The 19,113-nt window shown below is 34.9% G+C and overlaps 1 protein-coding gene and 1 long non-coding RNA gene across 4 annotated transcripts; one reads left to right on the plus strand and one right to left on the minus strand.

Annotated features, from left to right (window-relative positions):
• Positions 1-372: 372 nt before the first annotated feature.
• LOC107766207 (ELF3-like protein 2) lies at positions 373-4,469 on the minus strand. 3 transcript variants are annotated; one of them, XM_016584956.2, is made up of 4 exons: positions 4,101-4,469; positions 1,764-2,005; positions 1,212-1,263; positions 373-1,136 (listed from the first exon to the last, which is right to left on the minus strand). In XM_016584956.2, the coding sequence occupies exons 1-4, from the start codon at positions 4,191-4,193 to the stop codon at positions 504-506; spliced, it is 1,020 nt and encodes a 339-aa protein (XP_016440442.2). In that variant the 5' UTR covers positions 4,194-4,469; the 3' UTR covers positions 373-503. The 3 variants fall into 3 exon arrangements, 2 of the variants coding, with proteins under 2 accessions (XP_016440442.2, XP_016440441.2); XM_016584955.2 differs by lacking the exon at positions 4,101-4,469 and having other exon boundaries at positions 1,764-4,093; XR_012711080.1 differs by lacking the exon at positions 4,101-4,469 and having other exon boundaries at positions 1,049-1,136; positions 1,345-4,094.
• A 771-nt stretch (positions 4,470-5,240) lies between these two features.
• LOC107766208 (uncharacterized) lies at positions 5,241-18,008 on the plus strand. Its single transcript, XR_001643612.2, has 3 exons — positions 5,241-5,412; positions 5,551-5,648; positions 17,754-18,008. It is a non-coding gene; the product is annotated as an uncharacterized LOC107766208 (long non-coding RNA).
• The last annotated feature ends 1,105 nt before the right edge of the window (positions 18,009-19,113 follow it).

The raw sequence follows: 19,113 nt of genomic DNA on the forward strand, positions 1-19,113 counted from the left end.
TTGACATCTTATAAAGTTTATAAGCTTGATTATATCTTTTTCTCTTATTCCATGTGTTTAGATCTAGAGTTAATTATCCTTGGCTAAGATTCATCCTCTATTTTCATCATTAATTAGTTAAACAAAAAGCTTAACACTTTTTGGTCAAACAAACACAAGTTCAAAGCAAAGTGAAAAAGGGAAAATAAATATTCACAAACACAAGATCCAACCTGTCGTCTCTCTCCGAACAATAGAAATCACCTTAACATTATTTATTGCAAGCTTGCTGCAAATATTCGCAGAGAAGTCAGAAAATAGTTTAAGATTATTGACATTTGTACTATATCTTCAATCCATCTTTTACATCCGTGCGCAAGTTTCAGTCAATGATACAAAAGAATGAAGTTAGTTTCTGTTGCTTTCAATTGAATGCATTTACAGTAAAGAGTCTTTTGATTAAAAGAAATGATGAAGGACATACAAAAGGAAAACATATAGTAATAGTTGAAAGGGCCTACTCCTTACAAGGTAAGACTGAAATGTAGTTTCCTTTCTTCCTGTATGGACCTAAATATCCGAGCTGCTGATTCAGGTGCTGTCTTAGGGTTGTGAGGCACAACCTTAATCACTTGAATTCGCTGCTCCGTATTGTGATCCTCAACTGTTTGACTTTGAAACTTCGAAAAGTCTCCTCGAACAGCAGACAAGTTCACAGGCGTAAAATTACCATAAGTTGATGCCACGAAACCGGGAGGAGGAGGACAAGGTCCGGTATAGTTTTTGTAAACAAGTCCTTCAGAAGGTGACCTTATTGGAACTAAGCACTGATTTCCAGGAAGTGGTAATTTGGGATCAGAAGCAACAGATCTTGATGTTGTTGTCCCTACGTATGAATTTTGAGTTGCCTGCTGTGGTATGTGTCTTCTATCATTTTCATTATCGAGAGTAAGCAGATTTTCGTGAGCATTATTATCCGCTGAATGCTCAAAAGTTATAGGTTTCGGAGGATCAACCTTTGCTTTAACAGGCACCGCAGAAGATTCGCGAACATTATTGGATAGCAACTTTTTCACTGAAGATCTGATAGAAGGTTGGGTGAGATAGAAGTTGTTTTCAAATAATATATCTGGTGATGCGGCAATCAACTTCTGCACCTGAAAAAGATAGTAGCTTAAGTAAATTCTAACCCTCCAGGTTACATTTAGTGTTTCGCCAAAAATGTGAAGTACCTTTATGAGCCTGTGTAGCTCAAACACTTGTATCGCCAAGATCCGTTGTTGGCTGAAAATAGTAAACAGCAAGTTAATAATACATCACAGACAAAAAGAAAAACTAATAATTGACCAAAAACACAGCAGAAACCTCTGTCCCAGAAGTATTTCCTCAAATTCCTTGTCGATATATTACTTTAAGAAGGCCAATGCACTGAGCCAGCGACGGACCATACACAAACTTGGACACCAAAGTAACATGAAACCTTCTATTGATTGTCGCAAATTAGATACTTTGGCAAAGTACATTTTAATATGAAGGATAGTGTTTATGCCAATTTAACCACCAGTTAGTAGATAAAATGACTTCTTCCACTTGTGCAGTTCAAAGTTCTAGCAAGTGGTGTTATCTAGATAAATAAATGGAACAGTGTAGCACGGGGGCAGAGACTGAAAGTAAAATCAAATTCGTATCAGCAAAATTACTTTACTAACTTCTCGTGTCGAGCCTCAAGTTTACAAGTCTACCATCACGCTACCCTGGAAATACATGAAAGAAATTAGGCTTACTGTACTATGGTTCTTCTTGCTATGCAGAATAGTTTCGGACCAATCAATTCCATGACATTATCTGGAGATACTTCAACGAATGACAGAGAATTTGAAGTGCCTGAAATTCCCTCACGTCTGCCAGCATCTCCTAACTTAGCCCTCTTTAGAGATCGATGGTCATCCTCAAGGGGTAGATAGGGACATAGTCGATCCTCCTTCATGTAAGCACGTCTCTTTGCTGATGAAACATCTGAATTGGCCTGGCTTACATCCAGAATACAAAGATCATTGCTCCTTTCAAAAGCATTGGTAGGAGAATTACTATTAGAGCATGATAAACTCTGTGGCTGAGAAGGATTAGGACATAAAGCCTTATGATTTAGAGGCTTCAGTTGTTGTACATCAGGATGTCTCGCCATACAATTCGTTCCACTAGAAGAATATGGAAGAATCATCTCAACAAAATGAGTAGACTGGGATGAATTGCAGAACGGAGAAAACGGAGTTCTGTAATTGCTATCAACCTATGACCGACGAAGACATTCTGTGAGCAGATGAAATGAAACAGCTTATATCAACTTCTCAGCTAGCACTTATCAGCCAATATTTGGCCCAAAGTATTTTATAGTTCACAAAATCACAAGCCATTAGCACCAAGGTCCTTACCTCATCCCATCGTTAAGGAAAAACATGGAACATTATCAATTAAGCAAAGCTAGCTAAAACTATTATTCTATGGTGGTTAATGTATTGGTCTAAATTTGGCGACTAGGCAGTAAGGGATAAGCGAGATCAAGGACGGGGTCAACTGCGGGTAGTAACTGAAAGCCGCTCTCGAGAGGGCTGATGCCAAAGACGGGCAGCTGAGATGAAGAAATAACAGTAGCATAGGTTCAAATATGAATATAAGAAATATTCCTTTGGATATTCCTTAATTTGTACTTTTTAGGATTTTGGGGAAATATCTCCCATAAATAGAAGGAGATAGAAACAAAAAGTGTTGGAATAAACTCCCTACAAAAATAATATTCACGGTACTAAAAACGGAATAATAATGTAGCACCGAGATACGATAATTAACACGGATAAAAGAAGACACCAAGATTTTTACGTGGAAAACTCTTTTGAATAAGGGAAAAAAACACGGTCCTGAGACGAGCAACTGATATCACTATAGCAAGGAATTTTACACTTTGTAGGTCCGAGTAAAATACTCCAAAGACCACTACAACACTCAAAAGAAATGACCCTCTTTTGATATTTTTATCTCACTACAATATCGCTCACTCTCTATTTTCCTCACAGACTATTTTCTTATACCTTATCTATGAAACCTCACTCTTTCTTTCTTTCTTTGTTGGTGTATCAAAATAAGGGCCGAAGCTCTCCTTTTATAGGCAGAGCCTCGCCTATTACATTTGACATTTCCTTCTGCACGCCTGCCGAATTTGACAAATGCAAAAGAGATGATGGTTGCCAACTTTGAAAACAACCAACAAGGAAGAAAAGTCTTCCTTAATTAATGGGATGGACCCCACAAAAAGGGGATCTTCGCTTTATGAGAAAAAACACATTGTAAAAGATTGACCTGAGAGAATATACAACAGTTGTCTTGTTCATTAATTATCCTATTCAAACATACGTTTTTGCTTCTTTATTCACAAGATCCAAAGATCCCTCAACCTTCTTTATTTCTCTTTTCCCCACGATGATGTCAGAGAAAAGAACCATCCAAGTGTTACAATAATTGGGTGGTAGATTCCTTTTTGTTATATTCATTGTCACTATCTACATTTATTGCACAATATTTATGTTATTGCATTTACGAGCATTTAATCGGCTGCATTTACGAGCATTTAATCGGTACAAACACACTGATTAACGTTGTTTATCTTAACCGGCTTTGAATATAATATTTGGTGTAGATTTTATTATTCTTAACTAAGATTCACCGTTCATTTTATCATTAATTGATTTAACTGAAAGGTTCATAACTTTTTGGTGAAACAGTTAATAAGCTAAGTTATCAAATAGGAAAACAGTTTCTGAATCTGAACAGGACAAGAAATAAACATATGAAGAAATTTAAGTCAATAAAAGAATCTGATGTCTTGGTCCATGCATTTTGATTTGTTTATATATCTTTTGGAGTGCTAGTATTCTATCTTATGTGTGGTTTACCTCTATAAACATGTCAAAAGCTGCATTGACATGTTTGAGCATTTAAGAGAATGCAATTTACCAGCCAAAGGATGTTTAATCGACTCAACAGCGAACAACAATCAATTCAGGTTATTCGAAATTCAAGCAACTATACTGAAGAAGACAAAGAGAACATTAAAATGCTTTACTTACAAGAGCTATTTTGGTAATGGCGGCGGACTGTTCACAAAGAGCCATTTTGTTCCCTCCTTTATCGGTATCATTGATATGTAGCCTCGGAAACATACAAGAAGATTTGAAACTGTTTAGCAGATTAGTAGTACACTTCTAAAGATGCACACAATGAGCCTACCCCACAGAAGTGAAAACGGTTTTCTGTTTACAATATTGAAAAGGCCAAATAATGAAGAAACAAGAAATACTATCACAGAAAAGGTGAGTCTTTTATTATGTAGTGCAGTGAAGAAGATTGAACAAGGATAGGTTGACAGTCATGTGGGAATCAGAAAAAGAAGATCACATGAACCAATAGAAGAGGAGAATGAAATATGGACATTATAAGACCAACAGTGGATAGAAAAATATAAAATTGCTTCAAATGGTTGACGCTTGGAACCACAAGTGCCACATTATAAAATCTGGCCAATCTTTTCACAGAAAAATCTGTAAAATATCTGGCTCTTTTGCCCTTTATTATTAATCTCATTCGTTCTAGTTAGTCTAATGAATGAGTCTAAGGCCTCATTTATTTGTACTTAATGAAGCTCTGAATCTTAATCATTTAAGATCTCAGATATTAAGCGCGTTTGTTTTTTAAGTTTGAATCTTAATTATTAAGTGTGTTTTCTTTTTTTTACTTCACAATCACTTAATGGGTCTGAATAGGTTTATATGATTAAGATCCATAACATGGACTTAATTTAATTAAGATGCTATCATTCATATTCATTATTAATTGTCATAACCGCCTACTATCATCAACAACCACCATGCAACCACCAGGGGCGGAGCTACAGTAGTGGGTACGGGTTCGGGCGAACCCAGTGACTTTTTTCGGAACCCTGTATATGTATTGAAATATTCATTATATATATATATAAATATATAATGCCGAACTTAGTAACAAAATGGTTCTAGGTTCAATGGTAAGGGTTGGGCTTGCTGTGAAAGAAGCAGTGTTTTATTTTGTTGCTTTTCACATTTTTTTAATACAAATCACAAACTGAACGATGACGTTTTCTTTTAATAAACATAAAAACGTTTTTGCTCAGACGTTCCTCTAAATAGAGACTAAACTAACATTTATCTTTTAATAAATAAAATAAAAAAACATTTTCTTTCTTTCTAATAAAGAAAAGAACAAAAGCCTTCCAACTCCAAAGACCAAACGACAAATCCCAATTCCCAAATCAAGAAAACTAGGGGTCTTCTCTGCCTCTGTTTATCGACAATCACTACTAGTCTGCTACCACAATCTGTTGGACGTCCTCCAATTCTCTGCTGTGTATGCTCTTTCTCACTTAGAAGTTAGACCCATTTTTCTTCTTCAATTCTTTTTTTCTGATTTTGTGCTTCATATGTTTCTCTTATATTTTATATTTGATAATTTATACAAAATTTGATTTTTAATCTTTGATTCTAGGGTTGTCCCACATTTTGACCTCTATTCTTTTGGTCAATTTGTGCTTTTGTATTTTCCAAAAGCTCAAACCTGGAATCCCTGACAAACCGGTAGACAAGGTATGTGGTCCATTGATCCTACTTTCTTGTTTTCAATTTCTTAGTGAGACCAACTTACATTCACATAGGTACTAGTCAGAGATTAAATTATCATTGTTATAAAATATAACCTAAAATAACAATATAGAACAAGCAAAAACAAACTAAGAGATATAGAGCGAAAGAGAGATTCTTATTTTTTCTTCAATTGTGTGTATTTTCCTATCTATTACAAGGCCTTTATATAGGCATAAAAGTGAAGAAAATATGTCATGGAATATATCATTGAACATACAAAATATGTCATTAAACATTTGAGATGAAGATTATGGAAGAAGAGTAGACATCCAACATAATGTGATATTTATCATAACACTCCCCCTTTGATGTCCATAGATAATGTACCTCGTTAAAACCTTATTAGGAAAAAACCCTATGGGAAAAAAAATCCTAGTGAAGGAAAAAGAGTACACATGTTTAGAAATACGCCTTTTAGTTGCCTCGTTAAAAATCTTGCAAGGAAAACCCAGTGGGACAAAATCTTGTAAAGGAAAAAGAGTATAACGCGTATTAACTCCCCCTGGTGAGAGCATCAACTCACATCCTTGAGCCTTCGCATCCCAATTTTGTACACCAGTTTCTTGAAGGTTGATGTTGGTAGAGATTTGGTGAACAAATCAGCCATATTATCAGTTGAACGAATCTGTTACACATTGATATCACCATTCTTTTGAAGATCATGTGTAAAAAATAACTTTGGTGAAATGTGTTTTGTCCTATCTCCTTTTATCAATCCTCCCTTTAATTGGGTTATGCATGCTGCATTGTCTTCATACAAAATTGTGGGTAGTTTTTCACACTTCAAACCACATTTGTCTCGGATAAGATGTATTATAGACCTCAACCAAATATATTCTCGACTTGCTTCATAAATAGCAATTATCTCAGCATGATTAGAAGAAGTAGCCACAATTGATTGCTTAGTCGATCGCCAAGATATGGCAGTGCCGCCACATGTAAACACATAACCTGTTTGAGATCGAGCCTTATGCGGGTCAGATAAATACCCAGCATCGGCATAACCAACAAGATCGGGATTGCAATCATTGCCATAAAATAAGCCCATATCGGTAGTCCCTTTTAGATATCGCAATATGTGTTTGATCCCATTCCAGTGTCTCCTTGTAGGAGCAGAGCTATATCTTGCTAAGACATTAACCGAAAAAGTTATGTCAGGCCTTGTAGTGTTAGCAAGATACATTAGTGCACCAATTGCACTAAGATATGGTACTTCAGGACCAAGAAGCTCTTCATTCTTTTCTTGAGGTCAAAACGGGTCCTTATTCACATCAAGTGATCGAACAATCATCAGAGTACTTAATGGATGTGCTTCATCCATGTAAAACCGTTTCAATACCTTTTTAATGTAGGCAGATTGATGAACAAAAATCTCATTTGTCACATATTTAATTTGCAAACCGAGACACAATTTTGTCTTCCCGAGATCTTTCATCTCGAATTCCTTCTTTAAATAATCAATTGCCTTTTGGAGTTCTGTAGGAGTTCCAATAAGGTTTATGTCATCGACATATACGACAAGTACAACAAATTCCGATGTTGTTTTCTTTATAAAAACACATGGACAAATGACATCATTTATATAACCCCCCTTTAATAAATACTCACTAAGATGGTTATACCACATTCTTCCTGATTGCTTTAGACCATACAAAGATCTTTGCAATTTGATTGAAAATATTTTCCGGGACTTTGAATTCTGTGTGTTAGGCATTTTAAATCCCTCAAAAAATTTCATGTATATCTCATTATCAAGTGAGCCGTAAAGGTAGGCTGTAACTACATCCATTAAATTCATGTCAAGCTTTTCATGGACAGCAAAATTAATGAGATAATGAAATGTTATAGCATCCATAACAGGAGAATATGTTCTTCATAATCGACACCAGGCCTTTATGAAAATCCTTGTGCAACAAGGTGTGCCTTATATCTTTGTACCTCATTTTTCTCATTCCTTTTGCGTACAAAGACCCATTTATAGCCAACAGGCTTAACACCATTAGGTGTTTGGACTACAGGCCCAAAAACTTCACGTTTTGCAAGTGAACTTAGCTCTAATTGGATTGTTTCTTGCCATTTTGGCCAATCAAGTCTTTATTGACAAAGATTGAGGTTCAAGATCCTCACTTTCTTGCATAATGCTAGATGCAACATTATGTGCAAAGATGTAATCCACCACTATATCCATTCGATTAAAATTTGTCTCAATATCAATTGGATTTATTGATAGTTCCTTATTTTCTTGAGTCTCAGGCTCATTGATTTCCTCATGAATCTCAGGATTGGTTAAATCGTGAATTTTTTTATGAGACTCTTTCGTAGTGTCATCTTGATCATTTATTTTCCTTTTTCTAGGATTTCGATCCTTAGAACCTAATGGTCTGCCACGTTTTAGCCGTGCTTTTGACTCATTAGCTATGACACTAGAAGATTTTCCAATAGGGACATCAATACGGATTGGAACATTCTCTGTAGGGATATGTGATTTTGTTATCCTTTTCAGATCCGTAAATGCATCTGGCATTTGATTTGCTATTTTCTGCAAATGGATAATCTTTTACACCTTTGTGTTACAAATAGAGGCACGTGGATCAAGATGAGACAATGATGTATTTTTCCACAAAATTTCACGTTTGGTTTCACTAATTTCTCCCCCTAATTTTGGGAAAAATGCCTCATCGAATCGACAATCTGCAAAACGAGCCGTGAACAAATCTCCCGTTAATGTTTCAAGGTAGCGAATAATGGAGGGCGATTCAAACCCAACATATATTCCTAACCTTCTTTGGGGACCTATCTTGGTGCGATATGGGGGTGCTACAGGCACATATACAGCGCATCCAAAAATTCTTAGATGAGATATATTAGGTTCATGACCCAAAACTAATTACAACGGGGAATATTTGTGATAATTTGTCGGTGTGAGACGAATTAGTATTGCTGCATGTAAAATGGCATGACCCCAAATAGAAGTAGGCAACTTCGTTTTCATGAGTAACGGTCTTAGTATCAATTGCAGACGTTTAATTAAAGACTTTGCAAGGCCATTTTGAGTGTGAACATGAGCTACAGGATGTTCCACTTTTATCCCAATTGATAAGCAATAATCATTAAATGCTTGGGATGAAAACTCAGCAGCATTATCAAGTCTAATAGACTTAATTGGATTATCGGGAAATTGTGCCCGTAATCGGATTATTTGTGCCATTAATTTTGCAAACGCGAGGTTACGAGATGACAATAGGCATACATGAGACCATCTAGAAGATGCATCTATTAAGACCATAAAATATCTAAACGACCCACTAGGTAGGTGAATAGGTCCATAAATGTCCCCTTATATACGTTCTAAAAACGCAGGAGACTCAATCCCAACGTTTGTTGGTGATGGTCTTATAATTAACTTGCCTTGATAACAAGAAGTGCAAGAAAATTCATTATTTAAAAGAATTTTCAAATTCTTTAATGAATGCCCATTTGAGTTTTCTATGATTCGTCTCATCATAATTGATCCAGGATGGCCCAATCAATCATGCCAAAGTACAAAAGTATTGGAAGTAGTAACCTTTTGGTTTAAGGTAGAATGTGCCTCAATTGCACTAATTTTTATCCAATATAGGCCACAAGATAAAGATGGGAACTTCTCAATAACTCTTTTTTGGGTAGAGACATTCTTGGTAACGATGAGATATTCCATATTATTCTCATCTATTATCTCAATATAAAATCCATTTCCGCGGATATCTTTAAAACTCAACAAGTTCCTCTTGGACTTGGAGGAGAACATTGCATTCTCTATGATAATTATTGATCCCATAGGCAGAGTTATAGTAGCTCTTCTAGAGCCTTCAATTAGATTACTACTACCAGAAATTGTAGTAATATCTGCCTTATACATACTTAAATGAGAGAAATATTTCTTCTCTTTGAATATTGTATATGTCGTACATGAATCAATTAAGCAAATATTTTTACAATTGAACTTTGATCCAAGTTTGCTTTGAAAGATATCCATATTTGCTTTTTGTAGTTTGACATACAAAAGAAGTATATGAATAAATATTAGTATTTTTAGAGAAAAATGAAAAAGAAATAAAGTTAAACCAATAATTCAATAGCAGCCTTTAATGCATTTTCTGACAAATTCTAATTATTATACAAATAATTACACAAAAAATAATACAAGTACACATATGACTAATACAACTACAATAAATTTATTTACATGTATAAATTATTTGCATTTTCCTCCACATTGTATGAAAAATAATTGATCCGTGTAAGAAAAGAACATACTCATAAAAAAAAATTGAGGGTGAAGTAACAAAAGTTGTTCCAGGGTGCTTGTAAACCTTTTCTTAAAGAGAATTAAAGCAACGTAAAGGAAAGTTAAAATTGTTAAAAGATCACTGAGACTAGAATACTAATTAATAGGATATTACTCCTTCTTTGTGAAATTTATAAAATTTCAGAAATAAAAATATTTTTAATAACTACATAAGAAGAATTATAAAGTACAATAAAAATTACGAGATGTTTATTCATTACATACTACGAATAGGAAAGCATAAAAATTAAATTGCTCAATCATCTCTAACCACAGATCCATCGCCGATCAAGTGGTTTATTTTTTTATCAGGGTGCTCAAAAAGATCTGCCACATCCAAATGGGTGATGTCAAATTCATTGTCATAGACAAGATTGGCTTCAGGGCCTTTATTCTTCAGAGATTCTTGATAAAGCTCAACCAAATATTTTGGTATGCGACAAATTTTTGCCCAATACCCTTTTCCACCGCAACGATAGCATTTAGTTTCTGAACCCTCTGCGTTTCGCTTCTCATCTTTCCCTTTCCATTTTTGGAAGTTATTTTTCGGTGGAGGATGATTAACACCAGGAAATTTTCTTCCTTGGATATGGCCACGACCATGACCACAAATATGGCCACGACCTTTTCCACGATTAGCATAATGGGAATACACCTTATCCTCTTTAGGCAATGGTGTAGACCCAGTGGGTCGATTTTCGTGATTTCTCATAAGTAATTCATTGTTTCGTTCAGCCATAAGTAGAAGAGAAATCAACTGAGAGTACTTTGTGAAGCCTTTCTCTCGGTACTGCTATTGCAAGATCATATTGGAGGCATGAAACATTGTAAACGTTTTTTCAAGCATATCATAGTCACTGATATTATCTCCACAGAGTTTCAATTTAGAAGTAATTCTAAACATAGCAGAATTATATTCAGAAACAGACTTAAAGTCTTGGAGCCTAAGATGAGCCCAATCATATCGTGCTTGTGGAAGAGTGACCAACTTTAAATTGTCATATCTTTCTTTTAAACCATTCCACAAAACAAGTGGATCTTTCACTGTGAGATATTCAATTTTCAACCCTTCATCCAGATGATGACGCAAGAAAATCAAGGTCTTAGCACAGTCTTGGGTAGATGCTTTATCTTTATCTTTAATGGCGTCTCTAAGACCCATTGCATCTACATGGATTTCAGCATCCAATACTCATGTCATATAGTTCTTGCCCGAAATTTCATGGGCAACGAACTTTCTTTTCATAATATCAGACATAATTAAAAAATACAAATTTTAGAAAAATTATACCTTAATTTTCTCAAAGATCTTCTTGAGATGGTAGAGCCCCGTGTTGATAACGTGTTATAAAATATAACCCAAAATAAAAATATAGAACAAGCAAAAATAAACTAAGAGATATAGAGAGAAAGAGAGGAAGAGAGATTCTTATTTCTTCTTCAATTGTGTGTATTTTTCTATCTATTACAAGGCCTTTATATAGTCATAAAAGTGAAGAAAATATGTCATGGAATATATCATTGAACATACAAAATATGTCATTGAATATGTCATTAAACATTTGAGATGAAGATCATGGAAGAGAGTAGACATCCAACATAATGTGATATTTATCATAACAATCATTATGTTTTATTTATATAATAAATGTGGAAAGCAAGATTTGCAAACATATGGAAAGCTAAATCACTATTCGAATCATTAGTCATTATTCGAAGCATTAGCCTGTAACCTCTGACTTCTTTCATATGTTGTGGCCTTATAAGTGGGTCTCTTTGTTAGACAAATAAATTGAATTGACTTTACTGTATATACTATCCATCTAGACTAAGTTTTTAAGTTTTTAGGAATAAAGCATATTTAGTTTACAAATTGAACTATGTCAAAAAAGATAAAGAATAGGTTGTTATAGTATTTTGAAACATACAACTTGAAGTGAATTTATATTTTGTGATTTTTGGGGTCTTCTAGCAAAAGTAATATGATCACGAGTTTTTACAAAGCTCAAGCTTCTGTAGCTTCTTCTAGCTCTCCTTTGCCAAGTTTTCCATGCCCAGTTATTAATAACAATATTAATCCTTCCCAAGTATCGGATAAAGTGTTGGATTATGAGCCTGATCCCGCTGAAAGAAAACCAATTTCAGAATATCCTCCTAATTTACTTGACCGCATAGGGAGAAATTATATACAAAATGGACCTTGTCAACCTCGTGATTTTGTCTTTCCAAAAAGAGATTTTGGAGGAATAATTCGTTATTTTAATCCTGAATGGTTTAAAACTTCATGTTCTTAATAGTTAGAATATAACATTAAACAAGATGCAGCATTTTGTTTATGTTGTTACTTGTGTAAAAATGAGGTTGGAGGATATGGAAAAAAGTAGGCGATGCTTTCACAACGGATGGTTTTAGAGGTTGGAGTAAAGGTTTAGAAAGGCTTAAATCACATGTGGGTGACGTGAGTAGTGTTCACAATCGATGTTTTAAGATGATGCTAGATTTAATGAACCAAGCACAATCCATTCTAACTTATTTGGACAAGCAATCTGAGAAAATTAAAAGTGAACATCGACTTCGCTTGAATGCTTCAATTGATGTGATAAGGTATCTTTTGAAAGAAGGAATACTTTTTCGGGGTTATGATGAGAGTGTAAATTCTACAAAAAGAGGCAACTTTTTAGATCTCTTAAAATGGTTTGCAGATAAGAAGGAAGATGTGAAAAATGTGGTATTAGAAAAAGCTCCAAAAAATAACAACATGACTTCTCCTGATATTCAAAAAGATATTGTAAGTTCTTGTGCAAAAGAAATGGTGAAAGCAATTATTGAAGACTTGAATGGGGATTTTTTTTTTGGGATATTAGTTGATAAGTCTAAGGATGTATCTCATAAGGAACAAATGGCTCTTGTTCTGCGCTATGTCAACAAGGAAGGTGAACTTATTGAGCGATTCCTTGGTCTTGTTCATGTTAAAGGTACAACTGCACCTGCATTACAAAAAGCAATATATTCTTTACTTTTACAATATTCATTGAGTTCATCTCTAATACGGGGACAAGGGTATGATGGAGCAAGTAACACGCAAGGTGAAATCAATGGTCTTAAAACTTTGATTCTGAAAGATAATCCTTCGGCATATTGCATACGTTGCTTTGCTCATCAATTGCAATTAACTCTTGCAGCTGTTGCAAAGAAACATCATGATGTAAATAATTTTTTAAACATTTTGGCTAATGTTTTGAATGTTGTTGGAGGTTCTTATAAGCATAGGGAGATACTTAGAGATGATCAAGCCGAAAATTTAGATGAGTTATTAGTGCTTGGTGAAGTTCATACAGGAAGTGGATTAAATCAAGAACTTGGTTTTCAAAGGTCGGGTGATACCCGTTGGGGATCTCACTTTAAGACATTGTGTAACTTTATTTCTTTATTCTCATCAATTTTTCATATACTTGGAGTTCTTGCAAATGAGGGTTCAAATTATCAGGAGAAAACATTGGCAAAAAGTCTAGTGGAAGATATAAGATCTTATGAGTTCGTGTGTATGTTACATTTGATGTTAAAATTATTGGCAATTACATATGATTTGAATATGGACCTACAAAAAAAAGATCAAGATATTTTTAGTGCAATGAAACTTGTTGATTTCACAAAGAAGCAATTGCAAACAATGAGGGAATCTAAACGGAATTCTTTGATAGAAGATGTCTCTGCGTTTTGTGATAAGAATGGTATTGTAATCCCAAAAATGGATGAGAAGTATGCACTTGGAAAGTCGAAGCGTGAAAGCTCAACTATTACATATTCTCATCATTTGTACGTAGAATTTTTTGTGCAACTATTGATTTGCAACTTTCGAAGCTTAGCAGTCGTTTTAGTGAAGTGAATACTGAGTTGCTTCTTGGTATGGCTAGTTTGTGTCCCAATATTTTTTTGCAGATTATGATAGAAATAAGATTATGAAACTTGCTACATATTATCCAAATGAGTTCACTGCTTCTAACCTTGAATATCTTAGTTGTGAGCTTGACAACTATATTGACTATGTGCGAGAATTGAACAATGCATTCTCTAAATTGAAAGGGCTTGGTGATCTGTCGAAGACATTGGTTAAAACAAATATTCACAAGACATGAGGACTTATTTATTTGCTTGTGAAATTGAGTTTGATATTACCTGTGGCTACTGCAACGGTCGAAAGGGCTTTTTCTTCAGTGAAGTTTATTAAAAATGATTTGCGAAGCAGGATTGGTGATAAACTTTTTGAATGATTGTTTAGTTTGTTATATAGAGGATTAAGTATTTGAAAGTGTACCTAATGATGCGATCATTGATCGTTTTCAAAACATGACAAGTCGTCGAGTGCAATTAAAATGATAATGTTTATATTCATATATTGTGTTTATCTTTTGTTACTTTTTAAATATATATTAAATATCGATACTCATTCTTTAGTCAGTTTGTTATTGTATATTAGTTTTAGGTCATAGTATTATTTTACAATTTAGAACCCACACACTTCAAATCCTAGCTCTGCATCTGACTACCACCACCACCACCACCATCATCCTCAAACATAGTTGTCACCATAATCGATTACCACCACCCACCATCTGCACCACTCCCACCATCATCATTCTCAACCACAAATAACACCCATCCACCTCAACTACCACAACTAACCACTCCATCACCAGCAACAACCATAACTGGCACTACACATCATTATTAACTACCACATTCCTCAATCGCAACTACCACCACCACCATCCTCAATCATAATCGCCACCATTACTAATCACCACTAATACTACCCTCAACCATAACTATCAACCAAACCTACCACCAACCACCACCTCTAAACAGCATTCACAAGCACTACCATTAGCCATCACCACCAGCAACTACTATATTTTAAAAAAATTATAGATTTTATTGATAGAATATTAGATTAATTAGTATTTTATTTAAATTTTATGTTTATTAATTTTCAAATAAAAATAAATTTTATACACTCAGATATTAAAAATCAAATAGTTTTAATTATTTAGTATTTAGATCTTAATACACATCCTAATATTCAGATGTATATTGAGATTCAGATGTCTTAATCTTAATACACATCTTGATATTCAGATGTATATTCAGATTCAGACGTCTGAATCTTAAAAAAAACAAATTAGGACAATGCTCCCATATGTTTGCATTAACATAATTTATTCAATAGCAGGTATGTACTTCTAGTATGTATGTAATAATTCTCGAGGCAAGCTATATGAAATTGAGAGTATCGCAATCATACTACGGAATAGGGATTGAAAAGATCATTTGAATAGTTTTCTTGTGATGACCCAAAAGGTCATATCTTGTTTTAGAAGTCAAATTTGTGTTCCGAGGCCTTAAAAATCTCCTTTGGTCTCACCTCGATTTGTGCGCGGTCCGGGCACATTTCCGAAAAGCTTTTATGTGAAATTTAAGAGAAATATTGAATTTAGCCTTTAAAATTGATCAAAGTTGACTTCGGTCAACGTTTTTGGTAAACGGACCCAGACCCATAGGGTCCGTAGTAAAATATGGGACTTGGGTGTATACCCAAAATCGAATTTCGAGGTCCCTAGCCCGAGAAAAAGAATCTTTAAAGAAAATTGTCTATTGGAAAATATAAAGACTTTTGGAAAAGAAACGATGTGTGATCTGAATGGTATCGGGCCCATATTTTGGTTTCGGACTTGGTACAGGTTTTAAAATAATATTTAGGTCGAATCTATGAAAAAATTGGTAAGAATCGGAGTTGATTTGATAAAAATCAGACCCTAGGTTGAGAAAATGGAAAATTTGAACTATCTTATGAATTTCATGAATTTGAGGTTAAATTCGTAGTTGATGTTATTTTGGCGATTTGATCGCACAAGCAAGTCTATATGATGTTTTTAGACTTGTATGCATGTTTGGTTTAGAGCCCCGAGGGCTCAGGTGAGTTACGGATAGGCTTCGGGGTGTATGGACTTAGGAAAAAGACTTGTGCTGCATAATTCCAAAAATTGCAGGTCTCTGAACCTGGGGTTTCGCGGTCCGCGGTGGAATTTCGCGGCCGCTCTGGGGATTTCGCTGCCGCGGTGGGCAAGGCTAAAGCTCCCGCGGCCGTTACTTCGCTGTCAGCGGTTTGTTTCGCGGCCGCGACCCTTTTTCCGCGGTCAGCATTTTAAGGATCTGTGACGGCTATATAAACGGGACTTTTCATCCATTGTTTTTCCAAAACCCTAAAGCATAAGAGACAATTTTTCAAATACTCTTTCTTCCCTAAATCATATGTAAGTTATTTTAAACTCATTTCTTTCTCTCCTTAACTTCTTTTTACAAGATTTCATCCTAGAATCTAGGGTGTTCATTGTGGAATTGGTAATTTTGGGTAGAACTTAGGAATATTGAAATTTGGGGATTTAGACCTTGAATTGAGGTCGAATTCCAAAATCAATTGTATATTCGGGCTCGGGGGTGAATGGGTAATCGGGTTTTGATCCGAATTTTGGGTTTGGACCAAGCAGGTCCGCGGTCAATTTTTGACTTTTTGGGAGAAACATTGGGAAATCTATATCATGCATTAGAATTGGTTTATTTAGCAATTATTGATGTTATTAAGTAAATTATGACTAGATACAAGCGGATTGGAAGTAGAACTAAGAGGTAAAGCAGTAATTGAGGTTTGATTTTTATTCGTGAAATTGAGGTAAGTGTTTGGTCTAACCTTTGCTTGAGAGAATATGAGTTGTGGTCTTAATTGCTACGTGTTAGTGTTGAGTACGACGTATAGGCATGGTGACGAGTATCTATACGTTGGTCTCAAGCATGCCCATGAGTCTTATACCATGATTGTTGTGACTCTATTGTGTATTGTCCATGCTTAGGCTGATGATTATCAATGTTGAACATGATTCATGATAATTTCCTAGTAATTGATCATTGTTGAGTATTGGCTCAAGTTAGGATTTGTTTTGTGAAGTAACTATTGGAAAGAGATTGGTTATAGCTGATTCCCTGGCCGGGATATTATTGTTTATATTGTTAATTCCCTTGCCGGGATGTTATTGTTTATCTTGTTGATTCCCTTGCCGGAATGTATTGTTTCTATTGTTTGGGGTGAGGAAGAGTGTAAAACACGAAAGGTGATGTCGTGCATGATATGGTGAGTGAGTGTTAACTCACGAAGGGTGATGTCGTGCCGATATTGTGAGTGTTAACGCATGAAAGGTGATGTCGTGCCATGATTTGAGAGTTAAAGCACGAAGGGTGATGTCGTGCCGATATTGCAAGAGTTAATGCATGAAGGGTGATGCCGTGTCATGATAATGATAGTTAATGCACAAAGGGTGATGATGTGTCGATCCTGTTGATTCTTATGGTGAGGACGAGAGTAAAAGCACGAAGGGTGATGTCGTGCACGTGTTACTGTTTTCCTTATTCCCGCTGATATAAATATGGTGTTCTTTATGCTTCTCTACTAAAATTCTGTTAATACCTGATATTCCTCGCAGCATGATCCCCTTCCCATCTTTATTTGTCATTTTATGTTATTATCGTTCTGTTCGTATACGATTTAACTGCATAGGTTTATATGGTTGTCGTGTCCTAGCCTCGTCACTACTTCACCGAGGTTAGGGTCGACACTTACCAGTACATGGGGTCGGTTGTACTAATACTGCACCCTGCACTCTTTTGTGCAGATTTCGATGCCGGACCTGATGAGTACCTTGAGGTAGTTGCCTTCAGTTCAGGGAGACCAAGGTAGATTTGCTGGCGTCCGCAGAGCCTGAAGTCGCCCTTCCCCGTTTTAGATTTTTGCTGTCTCTTCACTTTGAGAACAATTGTACTTTTCTTTCTAAACCAGTGTTTGTAGAAATTCGTAGATGTTCGTGAAATTGTGACACCAGATCCTTGGGTAGACATGTATTGGAGTATTTTGAATTGTTATAACTTTTCCGCACTTTATATCTGATTATCTTTAATTACTATTTATCTCTGATTGGATTATTGCTAATGTGTTAAAATCATAGTAGTTGGCTTGTCTAGCTTTTATGAGTAGGCGTCATCACGATTCCCGAGAGTGGGAAATCCGGATCGTGACATTTCTTGATTATCTTTTATCAACTTGATGTGTTGGCTAGTCGACACGACGGGCAAATAGCGGAAGACATAGAAGGCCTTTGAGGTTTGGAAAATGTGACAATTCAAATCCCGGAACGAATACAATCATGTTATGATTAATTTACAATCAAGTTTACAAAAGGTCAATTACATTCTATCTTAGTCCGTTAAATCAAACAAGTTTATTGGAAAAGTCATAAATCGACGAGTAAGTATATTTTAATTATGATTAAGTGATAAAAGTGTATAAACATAAAATATGTCTGATATTCATTTAATTGGTATAAATATTGAGTACGAATAAATTTCTTCCTCATGCACGCCTTGCCTAAAGTTACATATCTTCTAATAATGTTATTAATTTGATTATGCACACTGATACGCAAATCATCACGCCTTACCAAATGTTTTCAAATCAAAACATTTGAAAAACTCATGAAGTTTTTATTAGTTCCCAAAGGGCCTTAGTAAAAACTCCAAGTCAAATTAAGGGACCTACTCGAGTACACCACTATCTATGATAGTATTACCAGAATTTCTTAACCACGTTTTTAATATACACTATATTAATTTCTTAATTATGTTTTAATCTTCTTATTTGAGTTTCAGCAAAATCTATACGATGATTACATAATTCTTTTAATTTAATACATATATTTTTATTACTTGCTGTGAGATAAAATGACAGTTATGATTTTGTTAAATCATGTGATCTAATTTGCTCAAACAAATCGATTGTACTTTGATATGATTAACATTCTTTAACAATGCCCCCACATAAGTTTCCTAAGTTTTATCTTTTGCTTTTGGTAATTTTTGTTACGGAATAAAAAGAAATGGATGGGATGCAAAGGGAAGAACGCAATAAGTAAAACATAATTATTGTATTGCTACAAATAATTGAAAATGAACTACTAATTTTGTTGAGGGATAATTCGT

The sequence above is a fragment of the Nicotiana tabacum genome, chromosome 6, assembly GCF_000715075.1.
Source record: "Nicotiana tabacum cultivar K326 chromosome 6, ASM71507v2, whole genome shotgun sequence".
NCBI classification, from domain to species: Eukaryota; Viridiplantae; Streptophyta; class Magnoliopsida; order Solanales; family Solanaceae; genus Nicotiana; species Nicotiana tabacum.